This window comes from Typopeltis vanoorti, chromosome 19 (genome assembly GCF_054136105.1).
Source record: "Typopeltis vanoorti isolate ZY-2024b chromosome 19, IOZ_Tvanoo_1.0, whole genome shotgun sequence".
Lineage (NCBI taxonomy): Eukaryota > Metazoa > Arthropoda > Arachnida > Uropygi > Thelyphonidae > Typopeltis > Typopeltis vanoorti.
The window spans coordinates 18,448,313-18,471,807 of NC_143567.1; the positions used below are offsets into that span (position 1 = coordinate 18,448,313).

Here is a 23,495-nt window from a genome sequence, read left to right on the forward strand (position 1 = left end):
TTGTATACACATGCATTATTAACTATTAAAGGTGGCTCTTAATTTTGAACAGTAGAATTAGTTATATTTAACAAATTTATCATTTGGATACAATAAAATTTAAAACAGTGACAAAATAATTAAGAGTAGTCCTTTTTCAGAAGAAAGGATTGATTTCTGTTTAAATAACTAAATAATCATACTGTTTGATATCAAATTGTGGTACAGAGATGACTTGATTTGAATACTGATTGAATTGCAAAAAATATATATATATAAAATATAATCTTCTTCTGCAGCTTCTCCCACTTAAGTGGGGTCACTGTTGATGAAGAGTCTCCTCCACATCCTCCTGTCTTGGGCTGTCACCACATCCAAGTTCTTCATCCTCAAGTCCTCTTCTACCAGCTCCCTCCATCTCTTCTTTGGCTGCCAACGCTTCCTCCTTCCTTGTACATCCATCTGCCTGGACCCTTCTTCCCACACATTCGTCCTCCTCCTCATCACATGACCAAACCATCTCAACCTTGCCTCCTGTATCTTCGCTCCTAAGTTCGTAACTTTCGCTGTTCCCCTCACATAGTCGTTTCTCAGACGATCCTTTCTGGTCACAAACCCACATCCACCAGAAAACAAATTATTTTATTTATTATTATTATTGTATAAAATATAATAATAAATAAAATATTTTTTTTTAACATTAGGAGAAAGACTACTATTATGTGATGTAATTTTTAGTGAAAATAACATTTTAATGATGAGTAAATTTAAAAGATAAAGCAGAATGAATACTTAAAATCACTTAGATAGGGACATAACATGAGAGTTATTATTGATCTCAGCTAATAAAGTTATACCTTTCATGAATTCTCTGCACTTGTTATACTTGGATCCCAATTTCTAGCAACATGTGAAAAAAACTATTTCAGATATGATCATTCCGATTTTGTGTGTAAAAGTATACATTCTTGTATGTGTACAGGAATTGAACCCCAGTTTTAAGAGCCATTTAAATGAATTTTCTGAAATTCATTGAAATAAAATCATCTGGAAATAAATCTTAATCAAATTATTAGGATTTATAAGCCAAATAAACCAGAACATAAAATATAGCAAATTTGTGAATGAAGTAAAGTAAAAAGGTGCACAAAAGTAGTTTTCAGATAAGATCCAAATTTTCTTTAGTTTTTCATGTTGGTTTTATAAATTTTTTTTTGATGTCCATAATTTTCTGATGAACTATTTGCAGCTTTTAAAGAAATGCTCAACACTCCAGACAATTCTCCAAGGCCGCGAGGGCGGAAAACCTCAGAAATTGCCAATCTCCAACCTGATCCAAGAGCTCGGTTATCATCACAGATGGATTGGGGAGAAGTCCTTGGCCTTTCTGTCGGGGTAGGTTCAAGTCCTCTCATTCAGCCTCCAGGTTCTCCAACTGTTAAATGTCCTGTTTCTCCATATGGGAGTATGGTTGATGGGAAGAAAGATGACAAAAAGGGATTTATGACGTTAGGTCACAGAGCCCGATTAAAGAATGTATTAGCAAAAATGAATATCATCCCCAAATCTCTTAACAGGTGAGTGCAGATATTTATTAAATTGGTGTTATTTAATTGACCTTCAATTAGGAAATGAATTTGAATTAGTTATCAGAGTGAATATTTTCAAAAATGTTAAGTAAAAAAACAGTTTGTCTTTGAAACCTTAAGAGAAGTTTTATTTTTTAAAAAGAGCTTAGAAAGAATATAATCTGTAACATGATCCATGGCTTGGTAATTGTATGCGAATATGAAGTCTTTTGTGCTGATACTCTGCACAGTATCTTTTATATCTGCTTTTTATTAGTGTATGTTTGGATAGTACAATAGCTGTAAATAATCAGTTATTCAAGTTGTTCTTGAATAACTGAAATCTCGCATTGGGAATCTACCTTTAAATATGGCTTGCAGTCCATTAACAATCTATCTTTAAGGCTGAAGGGTTAAAGAAATTGAGACATAATATCATTATGTTGGCCTTGCAAACATTTCAGCCTATTAGTTTTCATCAAGTACCATGCCAAAAATCTGAGGGAAAAATATCTTAATCCCTTTACTTGTAATACCATGGAATCTAAATTTATAGTTAAGTATAGATCTATGCTTATAGTTCTCTACTTGTATTAAAATAATTTCCAGTATAAAATATTTTTTAATTTTTAACCTTATAATGTGCTTATTTGAGAAAATGTTTATACAAAAGATGCTACACACAAAAAAGCAGGTTTATAAACTAAAAATGTCTGCACTGTTAATGAGATGTAACATTACAAATTCAATAAACATTGGGGTTGCTTATCACATGATTCATTCTTGATTTAGAAAACTTAGTGTCTTGTATGTGTTGTTGGAGAAGGAAAAGCATGATTTTTTTTTTTTTTTTTGAGGATCAGGCATTGATTTTTGTTGCACTAAATTGATCACCAGATCATCCCTACAGCTTCTAGGAATTTATAGATATAGCCATTGAACTCTGTGTATGGCATTTTTGTTTCTTGCCACTTTATTTCATGTTTTAATTTCTTGTATTAAAGAAATTAAAACATGGCTTGTCTGTCCTACATAACATATGCGACAGGTGGGTGCAGAAATTCTTTCACCCTGCTTCTTTGGGGGTGGATGAGTTTGTGAATGCCACTTAAGTGTCTTTTATCTTAAATTGCTGCACTTTTTCTGTGCAGCAGAATCATGGTATCTTTGTTGGGGATATTTTTTTTTACTGTTGAATGTTTTGCTAGTCTAGTAATTTTTTTTGTAGGATGCCACTGATTTTTATTATCTTCATTTTTTATTAGGATATTAAGACAAATAAATTCTTGATTACTCCCCTTGTTTCTTTGAATTTTCATGGCAATAGCTCTGTCCTTAAGAGTTTTGTTGATACTAAATTTCTGAGCATATTGATGTGAAAAGTGGTATCTATTTGCTTTTTTTTTTTTTTTTTTTTTTTTTTTTTTTTTTAAGACTTTAAGTTATAATTTATTTTGGTTGGAGATAGAAATTAATGCAATTTAAAAAAAATACAGAGAGAGAGAGAGGACTTGTTTCACTTTCTAGCATGAAAATGATTTTTCAGTTTAGGCTGTTCTGTTATGTGGTCAAGTCTTTTAGGTGCCTTATTAGAAAAATATCATCAACATAATATAATTTTATTTTTGGTTTTTAACTAAACATGATGAAATTTAAGATGTGGCTTCTTTCTCTCATTAAAATTGTTTTCACATTGGAAAAAAAGTACTACCCAATGGCTGATGTTGTCTGGTCTGGTGGGAATAATTCTTGAAGAAAGTAATGTCATACCCATTGGTAAATAAGCTTTCTTTATCTAAACTTGATAGATCTGTGGTTTGTAACATCTTGAATCATCAAAATAAGGTCTTAATGTACAAAGTAGTTTATTCCATATGCAGAGTCATTGGTTCAGATAAATATCTATCAAGGCTCTGGCATCTGTGATAGGTAAGGGAACTTAAGGTGCTTCATAAATCAGCAGTTGTGGATGCTTTGAGATTAACTGATATTTAATCTCTTCAGGCCAGTTATGTTACATTTTTAAATTGTTGGTTTTTCATGTACCATCCATCCATACAGATAGAATAGTCCTCAACTCTATGTAAATATAATAAAATATCTGTAATTGCTTGTATTTCAAATGAAGACTGCTTTTATAATATCTTAATTATTGCATTAAAGCAGAGTCCACTATAGCTATGGACTCTTCTTTGGTAATAATGCTTGCAGGTGGTTGGGAACTCATTAATTAAAATTTCTGCACTAAATCCATATTTCTTCTCAATTATAGGAATGCTTTCCATATACCTTTTCCACATTTGTTATTATATCCACTTTTGGAATGGTTTTGGAGTTACGGTAAAATTATCTTTTAAACTGGATGCTTATCTTTTAAATTATTTTAAAATTATCTTTTAAACTGGATCCATTCAGCTGGAGAGAGGATGTGTGAGGATAGATTAATAACCTTATTTATTTTCTTTTCATCAAGTTATAAAATATCTGTTTTTTTTTTTTTTTTTTGTACAATCAATTAGGCTTTGTTAAAAGATTATCTACTGAGTCCCAAAGGTCTAATGATAGTATAGTAGCTGTAAATAATCAGTTATTCAAGTTGTTCTTGAATAACTGAAATCTCGCATTGGGAATCCACCCTTAAATATGGCTTGCAGTCCATTAACAATCTATCTTTAAGGCTGAAGTGTTAAAGAAATCGAGACATAATATCATTAGCTCTGCACATTTTAAGAACATATATTTGTTGAGAAATTGTTTATTTTGGCTACTTAAATATAAAGAGCTAATAAGCTTCATTTCGGCGATATAAACATTATTTAAATTAAGGGGATATTAAATTCCACATTGTTTTAAAACCAAATAAGAAACTCAAAGATTGGAATCAGAGAGTTACTTGCCGAATATAGTAAACTATAAAGTATCGGCAACCACTAGCGTGAGCTAATGCAAGTGACCCTAGTACGTAGTACAATACCGGACAACTCGTAGCAAAGATGGTGAAGTTCTGATCACTATTCTTAGGTATTTCCCATAATGTAAAAACACATTTCCTAGGAAATGTATGCTGTTATTACATTATGGTGGAAGGTCACTGCCCAGACCGGTTTTAAAACAATGTGGGATTTAATATCCCCTTAATTTAAATAATGTTTATTTTGGCTTTTAAACTATTAACAGGTTGTGGATTTGAATCCCACTGTGGGCGTTGGATGTTTGTGATTGTCTTTAGGTGGGAGATGAATATCATCACCCATTGTGAGACCACTGCCCTCCTTATTAGAAGCCTGAAGTGGCTTGAAAAAAAGTTCCATGTTTGGTCTCTACAACAAGGTTTGAGCTAACATAACATTATTGAAATTTAACAGTTAATTATGGATTTTCATTTTTATAATTTCCTACTCTTCTAGGTCTCTTCTTTCTTAAGTCTCCTATTGTTACAAACTATAATCAACCGATTCCAATTATATTAAACAAAGAACAGAGCGCATACAATACATGCATAAAGCATGCATGATCTCACTTGTTGTTATTTAGGAACATACTATGGTTGGCACTGTAATTCAGTTCTGCCGAGTTGAGAGATCTAATAAGGGTCTTCCAGATCACGGGTAAGATTAGTCATTGGTTCCTGTTATGGTTTTGTATACAGCGGGCAACTGTTGTGGCCTCTTTAAAAATTCCGGAGCGGAAGTCCTCCTCTATGTAAGGAATTGTGCTTCTATCCCACTCTATGGTATGATTTGGTCTTGAGAAATGAAAAGCTAACCCCGATTTTTCTTCTCTGTTATGAATGGATTTCCTCGAAGACTTGTCCACAAGATACTTGTCTCTGAACCCTGACAAAGACAACGAGATGATATACGTTATATTTCTACCATCGTCATTCCATACTTAGGGACAGTTTCCTATAAGATTGCAAGACTCCTTAGACCACATAAAATAAGAGTAGCCTTTAAGCCTACAGAAATGATTAGACAATTCTTAAGATCTCTAAAAGATAGCCATCCTTTCTCCAAATATGCTGGAGTTTATAACATACCCTGCTCATGCGGCTTGAATTACATCGGCCAAACTTCAAGGAGCCTTGAAATTAGGCAAAAAGAACACATAGGTGACGTCAATAATAACAAAGAAGAAAAATCGGGGTTAGCTTTTCATTTCTCAAGACCAAACCATACCATAGAGTGGGATAGAAGCACAATTCCTTACATCGAGGAGGACTTCTTGCAATGTATTTTGAGATCCTCACCCAGTTTTGCACTAGGGTTGAATTGTCTCAAAAATTACTCAGCATAAATTGTATATGTATAAACAGGCTTTATGGATATTCTTAAAAATTCTGTCTTACTGAAAAAAATATTTTAAAAAATTTCCTTTTTTTTTTTATTTGGTGCATAGAAGATTGAATTCTTTGTTTTATTTTATTTGAAAGATTACTGAAATTAAAACTAGTTTGACTTAAACAACTAATTATATATTAAATTTATTTTCTTGAAAAAAATTTTTTTCTGTACAGAATAATTATTGAAATACCCATGCTTAACATATATAACTATCTATGTGCATATTGTAACAGTTCTTAAACTTTTACCGTATGTAGAGCATCATAGCAGTTATGGTTTTGGGAGCATTTTCTATCTTTATAAACACACGAAATAAAGCTTTCCATGCTTGGTCTATGAAAGCAAAATGCAATTGCTATATAACATGATCCTTTTGGGTTGGAAATAAATTGGAAACATGGTATTGACCAAAGTAGGTAGGAAGTTGTGTATGTGTTTAGAGGGGGGGGTGACAATCAAAGGAGTCAGCATTGAAAATCAAGAGTGCCAAATAAACCTTTAAGCAACTAATTGTATCTTGATGTATAGTTAGCGCTCTCTCTCTCTCTCTGTGTGTGTGTGTGTGTGTGTGTGTGTGTGTGTGTATTCCATGAAATACTGTACTGTCATGTTTTTAAGTACCATCCAGTTTCCCTGCTCTACAGACCAAACATGGTACTTTTAAAACCTTTCAAGGCCTCAGTTAAGCAGGATGGTGGTTATATGATTCACTTACTATCTAAAGTGTTTCATAAATTTGTTTTCTCAGATAACCATGTTCATGTTGGGATTTGTGACACTATCTGCCTTGTCAGAAATATACTTTCAAACATACAGCAAGTGAAATGCTTTTTTGTGACTTTGGCTGCTATAAATCTTATCCTATCTTATCAAAATAGCAGTTGCTTCTTAGATATTTTCTTCCAGAAGTCTGAATTTGATATTCGTATAAGTTTAAGCATTGTGAAAACATTTTTTAATGAGATTGTGTTTGTTGCTATTGATACTTTTTGAATAACCTTTATTTTATTCTTCTAATTGATATTATCCTGCATCTGTGAATCATGAATATTAGAAAACAAATATCCATATTTTCTGCTTACATGTTAACAATTACTTAGACATTACTGTACATTTCCAAGCAACTTTCTTTGAAGCTTCTTGAGGGATAATCACTAAGCATACAGCAACTGAAGAACCTCATCATCATCAAATTCCTGATATGTACACTCGGGATGTAGAGGATATTATGACAGTACTACCTGAAAAGTTGACTTTATCACTTTAATAATGTCTATCAAACAATTTTCCTCCAACTCGATCTGTTATTGGTCAGAACTCCAGTATTGTCAGATATCTTATATTTTGGTCTGTATAAGCATCTTTCTGTGGCACTTCTTACTATATCAATTGAACTAGACTTGTTCCTCTCCACCCAGATATTGCCACCTTGACTTTTTTTTTTAATTTGGTAACCTTTCTTCTGCTATTCTGTTTAAGTGACTATACCACCTGATGTGATACGTTGATACAGTAAAAAAAAAGTGCCTTTAAAGATAGAAATATAAGGTCTGATAATGTTGGAGTCTTGACAGACAACAGATTTATTTCGAGGAAAATTGTTGATTGGAAGTTAGTAATGGCATAAATTTTTCATGTAGAACTATCATGATTATCCTGTACCCCCTGAGGTTAGCTCTGCATACTCTAATTATTTGTCATACTATAATAACAAATAATGTCAATTTCTCTCCTAATATTCTCATTTTTAATGATTCTGTCATTGAAGATAGTTCATGTAAGTGAATGTAATTTACTAGTCTTCAATTATTAGTAACTTAAGACAGACTTTATTTGTGTGCTTTATTACTTTAAATAGTAATTCTTCTCAGTTAAAACAATATATACTTATTGAATTATTTTTTATATGCAGTGAATCTCACCTCAACAGTTCAGATGACAGCCTTTACTCTGCCCACAGCAGCAGCAGTGGGGGTTCAGGAAACTACTGTGGGCAGGGATCTTCGCCTCATCGATCTTCAGGAGGAAGTTTGTATCATAGTCATAGTAATCCTGATCTTACTTGTTTAGTGGGATGTTATGATGACATCAGAGCTGACTTTCCAGAACATGTTTTAAAAGTGTATAGGTCCGACCAAACTTGTAAATATCTTTTAATTCATAAGGTAAGCAGTTTCAGAATGACTTGATGAATCTGTTTTCTTATGGTTATAGAAATGCCATTTAAAATTGCTATCTTGGCAATTTTAAATGGCATTTTATTTTTGTTTGTTTGATTGTATAACTGGGTTGTATACTTGTCGGCATAACTTTGGGGGTAAAGGCATATGCTGAGAAAGAAGCAACTATGAATTACATTATCTGGCTGCTGAATATGCATCTGATTAAATGTGAGGTGTTCAGATGGCCAGAAATGTGATTAAGACTATGTGCATGTTGCATGCCTTATTTAATTTTAACATGATCTCTTTGGGAAAAAAAATCCTTCCTTAAGGTAGAAGTTAAAATAAATAATGTATTAATGAATTGCATTGCAATAAGCATATAAAAGCAAGCATAATAATTATTCATTTACACATTTGTCATGTTTTAGTACAAAGCTGGCTAGATTATGCCAAAGCAGTTAAGCTTATTAGGTGAGTTTATTACAGCTATAACACACTTGCACACTGTAGATTCTCTGAATTCCTTTGTATTGTCTTTGTCTCCTTGGTATGATGTATGAGTTTTTTTGTTTTAATCTGAGATTTCAAGAAAAGAACTGCTGCCTTTATATATGACATGCTAACTCACTTTTAGTTGAAAGGAGGTTATGAAGTTACACTGCATATAGTCTTACACTGCAATAGTAATTGAACAAGGTCTTTCCATCCAAGAGAATGTTGTTACTATCAACTCTGCAATGAAGGTACTGCTTGTGAACAAATTCGTGAAATAGTAAAACAATTTCATACTTGAGTAAGAAAAATTATACTTTTATCTTGCATTCATAATGATGCTATCCACATACAGATGACATTACTAAAATGTTCACTCCATTTGAAGCTTGGCTGGGTGAGCATATTATATTTGCATACCATCTGGTACATCTAAAAGTTACTGTGAGTCAATGACATTGTCTTTCATTATAAAAGAACAAAATGCTTTTAAGAAATCTTACTCTGTGTTTGATGTCTCCCTTGGTTCATTACTAATTATAATACACAAGAAATGATATTCTTGTTTTGATGCTCTCTTACACATGCCATTATGGTTGAGCAGTATATATAGTGCTTTCTGATTATAGCTAGTGCTTAAAGCAATCCTTATAATGAATTTGGCTTCTTTCACTATATAAAAAGTATTGTTATAATTTCATATGCAGTCTTTCATCTGCATAAGCTTGGATGCAACATGGAAGAACCATGAGTATTTCTTGTAATATAATGCACTCCTAGATTTAAGAGGAAAAAATAAAATTCTCAGCTATCAATAGATACTATAATCATTTCATGTTTTCAGAAAAGTCATTGATATGGTCCATGGTCCTCACCAAGCTTTGCTGACGTGGTTGGTAAAGTGGACAATTTTCCTTACTTTTCACATGTCAGTGCATGGTTCAATTCCCAATGGGAGCATGGATTTTTGTGACTGTCTTTAGGTGGGAGATGAATTTAATTGCTATGTAATACACTAACAACCCGCTTATTGAAGATCTAAAGTGACTTGAGAAAGGTTCCAGGTTTAGTCTCTAGAAGCAGGATTTCCAGACAATGTAAAAAAATGTTAAATAAAGACAGAAAAAAAAAAAAAACTTTAGCCTACCCAAGCTACTAATATGCTATAATTAATCCAAAAATCACACACATCAAAGTTGAAGCTGAGCTGCATTGAAATGTTTCAGTCTAATTATTTGTTTTGCCTATAGATGGCATTCTAGGACTCTTGACAGCCATTGCATAATTTTGTTTGAGGAAAGCAAAATGGTGCTTTACCAGGAGCAGCAAGTTGTTATTTTGCCTATCGCTCTTAAATAAATGTTGTAGAAGAGTTTTATTAGAAATATCCCAAATCTATTGTTCCTCAAAGTTTGACAATTATGAGATTAATCAAATGCTTTTGGGAAACTGGATCAGTTGCAGACAAACAGTGGTATGGAAAACTTTTGATTTTGACTGAGGCTAAAGTGACTCTAGTACATGATGTGTTGCAATGTTCACCTTCAAAGAATCTTAGAAACTCTCTGCACAGACCGGTATGTCATATGGCAGTATGTGAGGCGTCACCAAAGAATTGAAGTTTCGTCCGTACTGTGTTCACTCAGTTCAGGAATGTAAGCCACTGGATAAGGAAAAAACGTGCTGTGTACTGTAGATGGTTTTGATCATTTATTGAAGATAATGGAGTTCATGAGCTGGATGTTTTCTGCAGTGATGAAGTTCAGTTTCACCTAAATGGATAAGTCAGTAACCAAAATAACAGAATTTGATCATTGGAAAAATCTTCATGTTTTCCATGAAATGCCCTTGCATTCTCTGAAAATCAGAGTATGATGTGCAGTATCATGCTGTTGCTTTGTTGGACCCATTTTCTTTGAGATTACATTGAACATCACCACCCAGTTCATGTCTCTCCTTGAGATTGAAGAATGCGATTGCTATTTTCAGGAGGATGGTGTCATTAGCCATACATCAAATGAAACAATGCAATTTTCATCATTATTATTATTATTACGTGACACCTCCAGGGAGTCCTAGGACTCATCAAGGGAAGGTGTCTACTCTACAAGAGTAGAGTGGATGCCGTCCTCTACTTTTTGCAAGAGTTTTTATATGACAGACTGATTTCGAAAGGACTTTAGCATCAAAGTTGCCAGATTTGTCACAATTTGATGAACTGAAAATGAGAACAAGAATGAGGTAACCATTTGAACATTTGCTTTAGTAATGTTATTTATTTTTGCCTTTGTAAAGATATGGTTATAAGCTTTGTTTGCAGCAATTTAGTTCTATAAAGTTTGTCACTAATATTGAAAAATTGAAGTTTATTTTATGTGTGTGACTTGTGGATCACCCTATACAATTTCATTTTGTACTATCATAGTAACCTGAAGGATACTGTGATAGAACTAAATTCGAAGTTTATATTATTGCTAATTTCCTATCAATTTTCCTCCACGTTAGTCTTATCTCTCAGGATTTGAACATTTTTGGATCTATATTTTGATCTTCTAAGGCACTTGGTGTCAACTACCTATTTTCTCATTGTGTTTAAGTGACCATGCCACCTGAGATTAGCTCTGATCACAAATTCTTGAATGTTATCAGTCATACTCTTTCCTAATATTTTCATTTTTAATATGATTCTGTCCGGCCATTGATACCATTTGTTCACTCCCCTAATTTTTCTAAGAATTCACAGATCTGGTCTCTCAAGTCTTTGATCAACAGTTTTACTTCTAATCTAGCTCTCAGATACTAAGTTAAATTTGATTTGAACTGCATATTTTATACAACTGATTTAGTGTTTTGACTAATATCATTTATTCCATACAAATTTATTCATTAGACCCCATACCAGTTCTGCTTATCCTCCTGCAAAATTAAAAAAGTTTACTCAACTCATCCAAAAACCCACTTCCTCCGCTGGCCCACCCTGGAGTATACCATATTTATTGCACCAGTAATCTACCATATATAGGGGAAACAGGATGCAATTTCTATCAGACAAAAGGAACATAAACAGCACATTAAATATAATAACTATGGTGAAGCTGTAATTTCTAATCATGCCCTGAACACTTTACATAGAATTGACTGGCAAAGCACCAGTTGTTTACATCACACCAAAACATGGTATGAACGTAAATTTAAAGAAGCCTGTGAGAGATTCTTATCAACCACCCTAATCTTAACAATAATGATCATCTAAAAATCCCAAGCATATGGAAGGTACATTCTACCACAAAACCTTTCTCCCTAAGAGTTGAAAATAATGTTTCTCTTATGTTATCTTAAATAGAATATAGCTTTCATGTAGTTCCTAAATAATTAATTAATTTTTAAATTTTATTTGTAGTTTTTATTTAATTTGTTTTTAATATATATTCTTCTTCTCTCTTCCATCATCTATGTGGATGATGATGAGGCTGAATGAACTCTTTCTACTTCTATCTGTCCCGGGAGAGTCCGAACAATTCTGTCCAGTTTGGTGTCGCTTTTTGTGATTTGGTTTCAGGTCTTCTTTTATTTTGTCTATCCATCTAATTCTGGGCCATCCTTTGGATCTTTTACCTTCCATCATTGTATTCAGGGCTTTAGATGGTAGTCTTTCTGGTCACATGGCCAAACCATCGCAGTCTTCTTTCTTGGATTTTATCTATTATTGTTATTTCTTGTTTTAGTCGTTTCCTTATGTCTTCGTTTCTTAGTCAATCCAGCACAGAAACCCCAAGTAATTTTCTTAGCCAACCCATTTTAGTAATTAATTATTTTTTCTCTTCAGCCTTTTTGAGATTCCAGCATTCACTTCCATAGAGGAGTATTTGGAGGACATAGATTCTTACTTTTGTTATTTGTTTGATGTCTCTTGACTTCCATATTTTATTAAGTCATCCAAAAGTTTGGGATGCTTGACTGATTCGTCTGTTTATATCTTTTATAATTTCGCCATTGTACTCAATAACTCCTCCAAGGTAGATGGAGTTTTATACCTGCTCTAGATTCTTACTATCAATTTCAATTTTCCAATTGGTGCTTCTTTTTCCTATTTGCATAATTTTTGTTTTGTTTATATTTATGTTTAATCCAGATTTTTACACGCCTCCTTTATTTTATCAGAAATTCGCTGTAGATTTTCTTCTGTGCTTGCAAGTAATGCAATGTCATCTGCAAATTTTAAATTTGTCACATTTTTCCCATATATTTTGATTCCGGTGTCTTCATTGTTTAAGGCCTTATTGGTTGCTTCTTCCAGTGTAAGATTGAACAGGTCTGGTGACAGATTGCATCCCTGTCTTACTGTGCGGAACCAGTTGGTTAAGGTGTCCTCCATTCGTACTGCACTTTCAGATTTCTCATACAGATTCTTTATTATTCTTATGGTTTTGTTGGGAATTCCAAATTTTTCCATAGTTTTTTTCTACGGATTGAATCAAATGCCTGACGAAAGTCTATGAAATTTATGTAGCAACTTTGGTTGTACTCTAGTGTCTTTTCTATTAGCTGTCTTAAGGTGAATAGTTGATCATTTGTGCTTCGCCCTGGTCTGAAACTGGCTTGTTCTTCTCCTAGTGCCAGTTCTATATATGGCTTAATTTGTTTTTGGAGTACTTTCGTAAAAACCTTACTTGGAATACTGAGGAGGCTAATGCCTCTGTAATTATTGCATTCTGTTTTATCTCCTTTTTTGTATATAGGAGTTATGACTGATTTGGTCCAATCAGTATGCACTGATTGGATATCCTGGGAGCTGTTTTTATTATGTAAATCTTTGATGTATTCTTCCCATCTGGGCCATTCTTTTTGTTTTATTTTCAATTAATTGTCCCTCTTTGTTTTTGATCATTATAATTTTTGTTGTCTGTGTCTTACTAATTGGGTCTATTTGTTTATATAATCCGTAAAGGTTATTTTCTTTTGATATTTTTTCTGCCATTTTGCATTTTTCTTCTAACCAGTTATTCTTGTCTCTTTTAACTAGTTTTCTAATTTCTCTGGTTAATCTATTATATTCATTTCTGTTGTAGTTATGTTTTAGTTTCAGGCTTTTCCTTTGATTGCTTAACCTTTTTACTTCATTCAAGATCCAATCCTTTTTACTTTCTCTTTCTTTTGTAACCTATTGTTTTTTCTGCTGAATTTAATATTATTTCCTTTAATTTGCATCAATGTTCTTCGATGTTTATATTCTGTTTTGGTAGTCCCTTCAGGTTTTTATCTAGTTCTAGTTGATATTTTCTTAGAATATTTGTTGTCTTGTAGTTTTTTTTTACATTCAGTCTCCTTTTGACTCTAAAAGTGCTTCTAGATTTTAACATTATTCTTAGGTTTGCTAATACTAGCTTATGGTCTGATCCACAATCTGCAGAGAAGAATCTGCATTTTAGGATACTTGATTTCAATCTTTTGTTTACAATAATATAGTCTATCATATTCTTGGTTTGTCTATCTGGTGATATCCATGTCCATTTTCTTTGGGGTTTTGGATGTTTAAAGAGAGTGTTTGTTATTGTTAGTCTATTATTTAGACAATAACCAGAAGTTTAGTGGTCTTTCGCCACATTCATTGCTTTCTCCATACCCGAACTTTCCGATTACTCTTGGCCAAGTATCCGTCTTTGCCTACTTTTGCGTTTAAGTCCCCCATTACAATTAGGAGATCTTACTTGATGTCTGCTTTACTACTTTTTGTAAATCTATATAGAACTCCTCAATGTCTTCTTCTGATGGTGTCGAAATTGGTGAGTATACTTGAATAATTGTTAGTGATCCGATTGATGTTTTAAATTTTCGTTTAATTATCCTAGGTGAGATAGGATTGTAGGACAATAAACAGTTTTGAGACTTTGGTTTTAATATAAGTGCTACTCCTTCTTGGTGTTTGTTGTCCTCCCTGCCTGAAGTTAAGATTTTGTAACGTCCATGGTCTCCTTTACCAGTCTGTCTGGTTTCGCAGAGTCCAATCACTTCCCATCGACAGTTGTCTAATTCTTGCAGTAGTGTTTCCAATGCTTCTTCCTGGTGAAGAATTCTTGCATTCCATGTTCCTATGCTTGTTATGTTTTTCCTATTTATTAGGTGATGTTTTGTTCCAATAGCATATTTTTTGCCTTCACTATCTTGGTTCCCTAATAGTGGGCACAACCCTTGTTTGACTGGGCGACGGTCGAGCTGGCATGTATCTTTAGGTTGGTTAGAGTTCATTCGGTTTCAATGGTGAAGTTTTTGTCAGGTGTCAACCACCACTCCTTGACCTGAATTCAGCTGCTTTTTTTTTCTTTTTTTTTTTCTAGTAGATAGTGGAAACTACAGTTCGAGAGGAAAGAGTTACCTCCTCGCCCTCGATTTGCTCTAATAACACTGGGGGGAGTAAGAAGTAAGAGAGAGTAGAGGGAAAGAAGAGTAGAAGACCAGTCTCCAGATATGATATACCAAGTGTATATTGTATGAAGTAAGATCAGGTCTAGTTTGGGTATCTCGGATTTGCCATGCCCATACTCACCAATGTGAGCCCCTGAGAGAAATATATATTATATTTTCACTAGAGGTCATGCCAGTAGAATAATCATTGATCAAATCATTGTCTCTTTAGCACACTGTGTGAAATGTAACTCAGCTTGTCCTTGTATATTTGTGTATACTCCATATGATGATCTTAATATGAAGGTCGAAAAACATCAGGAAATTAAAATAGTTACTTATAACATGGTTGTAAAGTTCATTATTTCTAAAATGAATGCTGATCACCATGTAACACTAAAAGAAAGGAAACATCAAAAGCTGTTTGTAAAGCTGAAAAACTTTCACAATAGCAAACTGAATTTCCTAACAAGTGATCACTTAGTAGATAGAGAAATGGCAGGAAATTGCATATGGATGTTTAAACAGTATATGTACTGCAAGAAGCATAAAGAAATAGCAGGAAACTCAAAAAAGGCAATTACAGGAAATTGCACACTAAAGACAGAACACAAAGGGTAGGTAGGATAAAAATAAAAAAACAGAAAATAAAAAACAGGAAGGGCACAAATGCAAACAATAATGGGAATCATAAGGAAGAACAAGAAGATTATGAAATTTTTAATACTGAAACTACAGAATTAATGAATTTTCAGTGACATCTGTGGTAGCCTAAATTATTGTCACTTCCTGAAATTTTCATAGTGAACTAATAAATATGTACAGTCATCATCATGTTCCTGATATTTCTTCTGCACACAATCAGGCTATTCAAACTTTGTATGGAAAGTGTTCTTCAAATTCCAGGACAAATTTTGAAAACAGACACAAGTACTTTTCACCCCCCCCCCCCCAATCACCATTCCTAGCAAACCTGTCTTTTTATGGAAAACTTCAAAAACAAAGCCATTGAAACATAATGGATGAAAACTTTGCTACATTATATTATGTTGCATACAGAGGCCTGTTGACTTCACATGAATTTACCTTAATAATGCAAAATGCACTTCCTTTCAAGTATAGATATTTCTATGGACTGGGAAGAGTGACTTATCCAGACCATTTTAATCTTTAATGAGCTCCTCATTAGGAGCTAAACTCAGGCAGCTAGTGAGGTTAAATCAATGCAGAAATCAAATATATCCCATATATAAGTAATTAAATGGTATGTTTACCATATTTCTGAAATATTCTGTACCAGAAATAGTTGTAGGAAGTTTTTTCACTTGGTAATTAAGTAAATTACATTAGACAAGAAATTATGTTCCTGTTTTAATTTTGCACCCTAGCATAAACAAACAAGTTTTCATGTGAAGCATCTTCATGACTAGGTCACTTGTATATAGAGGCTGCAACTTCACATCATTTGCCTTAGTGTTCCATAATGCAAAGCTAAGGCAATTGATATGAATTCTGCTGACTTCACATAAATTGCCTTCACATCAGAAGTCACTCATGTATATTGTTATGTATTGTAGGATCACTACTCAGGCTGGTTTCAGTTTTCATTGAGGCCTCTCCTGACTGTAGCTCTCATTGAGAAGACCTCAGTAAAGATCGAAACCAGTGTGGGTAGTGACTCTTCCCACAATGCATAGCAATAAGCATGTGTGAAAGGAAGTATGTTTTGCATTATGGGATACAGTCAAGCATATGCAAATTTTGTTTGCTTATGCTTGGATAGTGGATTAAAAGTGGAAATAAAAGTATAATTTCTTGTCTGCTATAATTCATTTGATAACCAAGAGAGAAATTCTTTCTACAAGAAACTAGCAGCGACACTCGTGGAATTGATAGCCCCCCCCAACGTGTAAAACACATAACACCAACAAAGATGATTTCTTAGTCAATTTTGATGCATCTTCCTTTTTTATAAATGTCAGTGGAGTAATTCTTTTACAGAGCAAAGGTATTCTTGTCACGGTCTCCTTTGTCTACATGCAGTGTTCTGGTTAGTTGCTTCATTAGCAAAATAGCAATGGGCTTACCACCACCACCCACTCCCATAGCCAACATTATGTGGAAACTTATGAACAGCAGATGCTAGATTCCTTGAGTTTGAAAACCAAATTTTTTTTTTTTTTAATCTAATAGACATGTTTAGATATTGAATGTTATTCATAACTTAGTTAAGCCCCCCCCCCACCCCAATACTGGCAGCTCCTCTTATGTAAAAAATTCAGTCCATTTCAAATTATTAAATATCACATCCTTAAAAATTCAGATAATGACTAGTTTTGCCAACTCCTACATATCTGTAATACTTTTTTTTTTTTACAACATGAGAGGTGCCAAATTAGAACTTTAGCTCTTTTGTCGTTTAGATCTTTTTGTCCATTCAAATTGTAATTTGAATTGCTTCACTCGCTTGTTGTTGCATGTAAACTATAACATGCTGTTTTGTGCTCTGAAGATGTTGGATTGAAATCCATCAAAATATAAGTCGAGTAATAAATATTTTTTTTTATAAAATAGTTCATTTGGTGGTGTTAATACTGTTAAAATAAGTTATGAATAATGTTCATCACCTAAGCTTGTCTGGATACTCTTGTTACACATTTTTCTTTAGACTGTTGTTGTTCACTGTCTGCCTTAAGCCTACACATATTAGTCTCTTAACCACAAAACACAAAAACTGTGTGTTATTATCACCTCACAAATCGAGCAATAACAGCTTGTTCTGATGAGAACATGTATAAAAGCAAGCTTTTATGCATGAATTACAAATAAATAATTAGCAAAACATATATAAGCAGTAGCTATAACAGCAAAATTCTCTACACAAGACTACACCTAAAAATAAAATGGATTACAGTGAAACCATAGTCATTCCTTAAATTAAAAGAATATTAAAGGGAGGGAAATACATAAATGAATTAATACATTCTGCACTAAATTGTTTTAATGCCACTTTTAAACTCCTGTTATACCATTTGCAGTGCACTTGTAACTTGCTTTATATAAGCAAATTAAACAGTATCAGGATTTCAGTCTGTTTAAAATAAATAAATCCACTGTAACAGCTTCTTAGGAGTTCTGTAGTGAGAGATAACTGTAATTTGGAAACCCAGCTCTGAATACCTATCTAAACAGCCACCTGAAATCTTTTCATCATGAATGACAAGCATACGTTGCTTTCTTCTTATTATTGTGCTGTCTTCTATCAAAGGTCAGCGACCATCTTGGCGAACAAACTGCGCGCTTGTTGCTAATCTGAGCAGTTGTGCACTGCTCTTTCCTGTCCACGTCTTGATGTTGTCAAACCATGATATTCTTTTTCTTCCTCTAGTTCCTTTGCCACCAATTCTTCCTATCAAAATAGTTGGTAGAAGTTGGTATTTGCTGTTTCTCATGATGTGGCCAAGATATGACGTTTTTCATTTCTTGATTATTTGTACAAGATGTTTAGCTTTGCCAATGGATTTTAAGACATCTTCATTGGTAATTTTTTTCTTGTCCATGATATCTTTAGCATTCTTCTGTATAGCCACATCTCAAAGGCTTCGATTTTCTTGATGGTTGTCGCCTTCAATGTCCATGTTTCAACTCCATAGAGCAGAATAGACCACACGTAGCATTTCAGCATTCGGCCCCCCACCCCCCCCCCCCCCCACCCCCCCCCCCCCCCACCCCCCCCCCCCCCCACCCCCCCCCCCCCCCACCCCCCCCCCCCCCCACCCCCCCCCCCCCCCACCCCCCCCCCCCCCCACCCCCCCCCCCCCCCACCCCCCCCCCCCCCCACCCCCCCCCCCCCCCACCCCCCCCCCCCCCCACCCCCCCCCCCCCCCACCCCCCCCCCCCCCCACCCCCCCCCCCCCCCACCCCCCCCCCCCCCCACCCCCCCCCCCCCCCACCCCCCCCCCCCCCCACCCCCCCCCCCCCCCACCCCCCCCCCCCCCCACCCCCCCCCCCCCCCACCCCCCCCCCCCCCCACCCCCCCCCCCCCCCACCCCCCCCCCCCCCCACCCCCCCCCCCCCCCACCCCCCCCCCCCCCCACCCCCCCCCCCCCCCACCCCCCCCCCCCCCCACCCCCCCCCCCCCCCACCCCCCCCCCCCCCCACCCCCCCCCCCCCCCACCCCCCCCCCCCCCATATCCTATCTTATCAAAATAGCAGTTGCTTCTTAGATATTTTCTTCCAGAAGTCTGAATTTGATATTCGTATAAGTTTAAGCATTGTGAAAACATTTTTTAATGAGATTGTGTTTGTTGCTATTGATACTTTTTGAATAACCTTTATTTTATTCTTCTAATTGATATTATCCTGCATCTGTGAATCATGAATATTAGAAAACAAATATCCATATTTTCTGCTTACATGTTAACAATTACTTAGACATTACTGTACATTTCCAAGCAACTTTCTTTGAAGCTTCTTGAGGGATAATCACTAAGCATACAGCAACTGAAGAACCTCATCATCATCAAATTCCTGATATGTACACTCGGGATGTAGAGGATATTATGACAGTACTACCTGAAAAGTTGACTTTATCACTTTAATAATGTCTATCAAACAATTTTCCTCCAACTCGATCTGTTATTGGTCAGAACTCCAGTATTGTCAGATATCTTATATTTTGGTCTGTATAAGCATCTTTCTGTGGCACTTCTTACTATATCAATTGAACTAGACTTGTTCCTCTCCCCCCAGATATTGCCACCTTGACTTTTTTTTTTTATTTTGGTAACCTTTCTTCTGCTATTCTGTTTAAGTGACTATACCACCTGATGTGATACGTCATCATCATCATCATCATCAAATTCCTGCCATGTACCCTCAAGGGGTGTACAGGATATTGACAGTACTACATGAAAAAATTACATCATTACTAACTTCCTATCTACAATTTTCCTCCAAATCAGTCTGTTACTTGTCAAGACTCCAACATTATCAGATCTTATATTTCTATCGTCTAAGGCACTTTGTACCGTATCAATCCACCTATATCTTGGTCTACCTCTGGGTCGTTTTCCTGCCAACCTGGCAGAGAACACTTGTTTTGCTAATCTTTCCTCTCCCATTCTATTTAAGTGACCATACCATCTGAGATTAGCTCTGCTAACGCATTCCTGGATGCTGACAATGTCAAGTTCTTTCCTAATATCCTCATTTTTAATATGATATTGCCATTGATGCCATCTGTTCACGCCTCTAATCTTTCTCAGGACTCTCATATCTGCGGTCTCTAGTCTTTGGTCAAGTGTTTTACTTCTGACCCAGCTCTCAGATCCATAAGTTAAAATTGGTTTGAACACAGTCTTGTATACAGCTAATTTAGTGTTCCGACTAATTTCTTTCTTATTCCATATGAATTTATTCAATTGACTTCCCACGATACCAGCTTTGCTGATTCTGTTGTCTATTTCTATATTTAGTTTACCATCTTCAGTAAAAATTGTGCCTAAGTAGCTGAAATGTTTTACTTGTTCCACAGGTTCTCCATTCACAACACAGTTGACATTTTCAATGATTCTGCCTATTTTCATTGTCTTTGTCTTTTTATTGCTGACCTTCATACCATATCTATTACAACAGCTATTCAATTTAGTCAGAGAATCTTGCAGACTTGTAGCGGATTTATTTAGAAGTATAACATCATCCGCATAAAGCAAAGAGCTGACATTAACATCTCCAATTTTGATATCAGGTTTAATACCACATTCCTTCATAATGTGATCCATATAGATAATGAATAACAGAGGGGATAATGTACATCCTTGTCTCACACCAGATTTAACATTAAACCATCTTCCTGTACTTCCTTCAATTCTAACTGCTGACTCACAACTCAAATAAAGACTAAGTATTGCTTGATATAATGCCCCATTGACACCATATAACTGCAGCGTATTGAATAGATTCTCTCTTGGCACCTTGTCATATGCCTTTTCCAAATCGACAAAACTTAAATACAGATCTTTGTTATATTCCCATGCTTTCTCGACTATTTGTCGTAAAGTGAGGATCTGATCCTGACAGCCTCTATTTGGCCTGAATCCAGCTTGTTCTTCACCAAGCTTTTCTTCCACAATTCTTCTCAACCGTTTCTCAAGTATACTTGCATAGATCTTGCCAGGAACACTCAGTAGGGAAATACCTCTGTAATTCTCACATTCAGTTTTATTTCCCTTTTTATATATGGGTACTATGAGAGCTCTACTCCAATCATCGGGAATTCGTCCCTCTGTCCAGGCTTTCTGAACTATGCAGTGCAACCACTGTAAGACTCTTATACCACCATACTTCAGCATTTCTGGTCGAATATCATCTACTCCTGCTGCCTTTCCACATTTCAAGCCTTTGATGGCTTTTTCTACTTCAAGTATAGATATGTATTCCTGATTGCATGCCTGGTCAGTGTTTTTTATCACTGTGCTGTCATCACTGCTTGTTTCATTTAGCAGTTTTTCAAAGTAATTACTCCATACTTCAAGGATATCTTTTTCTCCTGTTTTCATTTCACCTTTATCATCTCTAATTCCTTTTACAGTACTCTTTCCTCCATTCCTAAGCTTCTTCAACAACCTCCAGAATATTTTGCCACCTTCTTGATATTTATTTTCTATATTCTTGCCAAAGTCCTCCCATGACTTTTGTTTAGCTAGTTTTACACACTGTTTAGCTTTCTTACATTTGTCTCTGTATTCTGTAAGAGTAAAAGCTGACTTATTTGCCAGGAACTTTTGATATGCTTTCTTCTTTTCCTTCACTGCCTCTTTAACTTCCTGTGTCCACCAGGGAGTTCTGATTTTTTTATCTTTGCACACAACCTCACCACATGCCTCTCTGGCAGAATCAATCAATGTTTCCTTCAGAGTTTGCCACTGAATCTCCAAGGTTTGATTCCTGTTCTCAAACTCTTTCATTTTCTTTTCAATAATATTTCTGTATTTTAGTCTACAGTTTACATCTGAGAGCTGCTCAACTTTTATTCGCTTTAAAACTTTCTTACATGTTATTCTTTTCAATATGAAATTCAATTTTATTCTGCTCAAGACTAAATAGTGATCACTTCCAATTTCAAATCCTCTGTACACTCTGGTGTCCTGCACCAGGGAGAAAACATCACTATCAACAATAACATAGTCAATGAGACTTTTCTTATTCCTAGCCTGTTCTCTCCATGTGAATTTGTGCACATTTTTATGTTGGAACATGGTGTTAGTAATAACCAGTCCATGTCCTGAGCAGAAATCTAACAGATATTTGCCATTATTATTAGCTTTGCTCTTTTCTCCAAATTTTCCCAAATGTGATACGTTGATACAGTAAAAAAAAAGTGCCTTTAAAGATAGAAATATAAGGTCTGATAATGTTGGAGTCTTGACAGACAACAGATTTATTTCGAGGAAAATTGTTGATTGGAAGTTAGTAATGGCATAAATTTTTCATGTAGAACTATCATGATTATCCTGTACCCCCTGAGGTTAGCTCTGCATACTCTAATTATTTGTCATACTATAATAACAAATAATGTCAATTTCTCTCCTAATATTCTCATTTTTAATGATTCTGTCATTGAAGATAGTTCATGTAAGTGAATGTAATTTACTAGTCTTCAATTATTAGTAACTTAAGACAGACTTTATTTGTGTGCTTTATTACTTTAAATAGTAATTCTTCTCAGTTAAAACAATATATACTTATTGAATTATTTTTTATATGCAGTGAATCTCACCTCAACAGTTCAGATGACAGCCTTTACTCTGCCCACAGCAGCAGCAGTGGGGGTTCAGGAAACTACTGTGGGCAGGGATCTTCGCCTCATCGATCTTCAGGAGGAAGTTTGTATCATAGTCATAGTAATCCTGATCTTACTTGTTTAGTGGGATGTTATGATGACATCAGAGCTGACTTTCCAGAACATGTTTTAAAAGTGTATAGGTCCGACCAAACTTGTAAATATCTTTTAATTCATAAGGTAAGCAGTTTCAGAATGACTTGATGAATCTGTTTTCTTATGGTTATAGAAATGCCATTTAAAATTGCCATCTTGGCAGTTTTAAATGGCATTTTATTTTTGTTTGTTTGATTGTATAACTGGGTTGTATACTTGTCGGCATAACTTTGAGGGTAAAGGCATATGCTGAGAAAGAAGCAACTATGAATTACATTATCTGGCTGCTGAATGTGCATCTGATTAAATGTGAGGTGTTCAGATGGCCAGAAATGTGATTAAGACTATGTGCATGTTGCATGCCTTATTTAATTTTAACATGATCTCTTTGGGAAAAAAAATCCTTCCTTAAGGTAGAAGTTAAAATAAATAATGTATTAATGAATTGCATTGCAATAAGCATATAAAAGCAAGCATAATAATTATTCATTTACACATTTGTCATGTTTTAGTACAAAGCTGGCTAGATTATGCCAAAGCAGTTAAGCTTATTAGGTGAGTTTATTACAGCTATAACACACTTGCACACTGTAGATTCTCTGAATTC

The 23,495-nt window shown here is 35.0% G+C and overlaps 1 protein-coding gene across 1 annotated transcript in view; it reads left to right on the top strand.

Annotated features, from left to right (window-relative positions):
• The window catches only part of LOC150095887 (rap guanine nucleotide exchange factor 2-like), a 455,329-nt gene that overhangs the window by 254,049 nt on the left and 177,785 nt on the right, over positions 1 to 23,495 (top strand). Inside the window, exons 12-15 of the mRNA XM_090409556.1 lie at positions 1,229 to 1,556; positions 7,803 to 8,055; positions 8,432 to 8,526; positions 22,720 to 22,972. Coding sequence (XP_090265682.1) covers positions 1,229 to 1,556; positions 7,803 to 8,055; positions 8,432 to 8,526; positions 22,720 to 22,972 — 929 coding nt within the window. The remainder of the gene's footprint in view (positions 1 to 1,228; positions 1,557 to 7,802; positions 8,056 to 8,431; positions 8,527 to 22,719; positions 22,973 to 23,495) is intronic.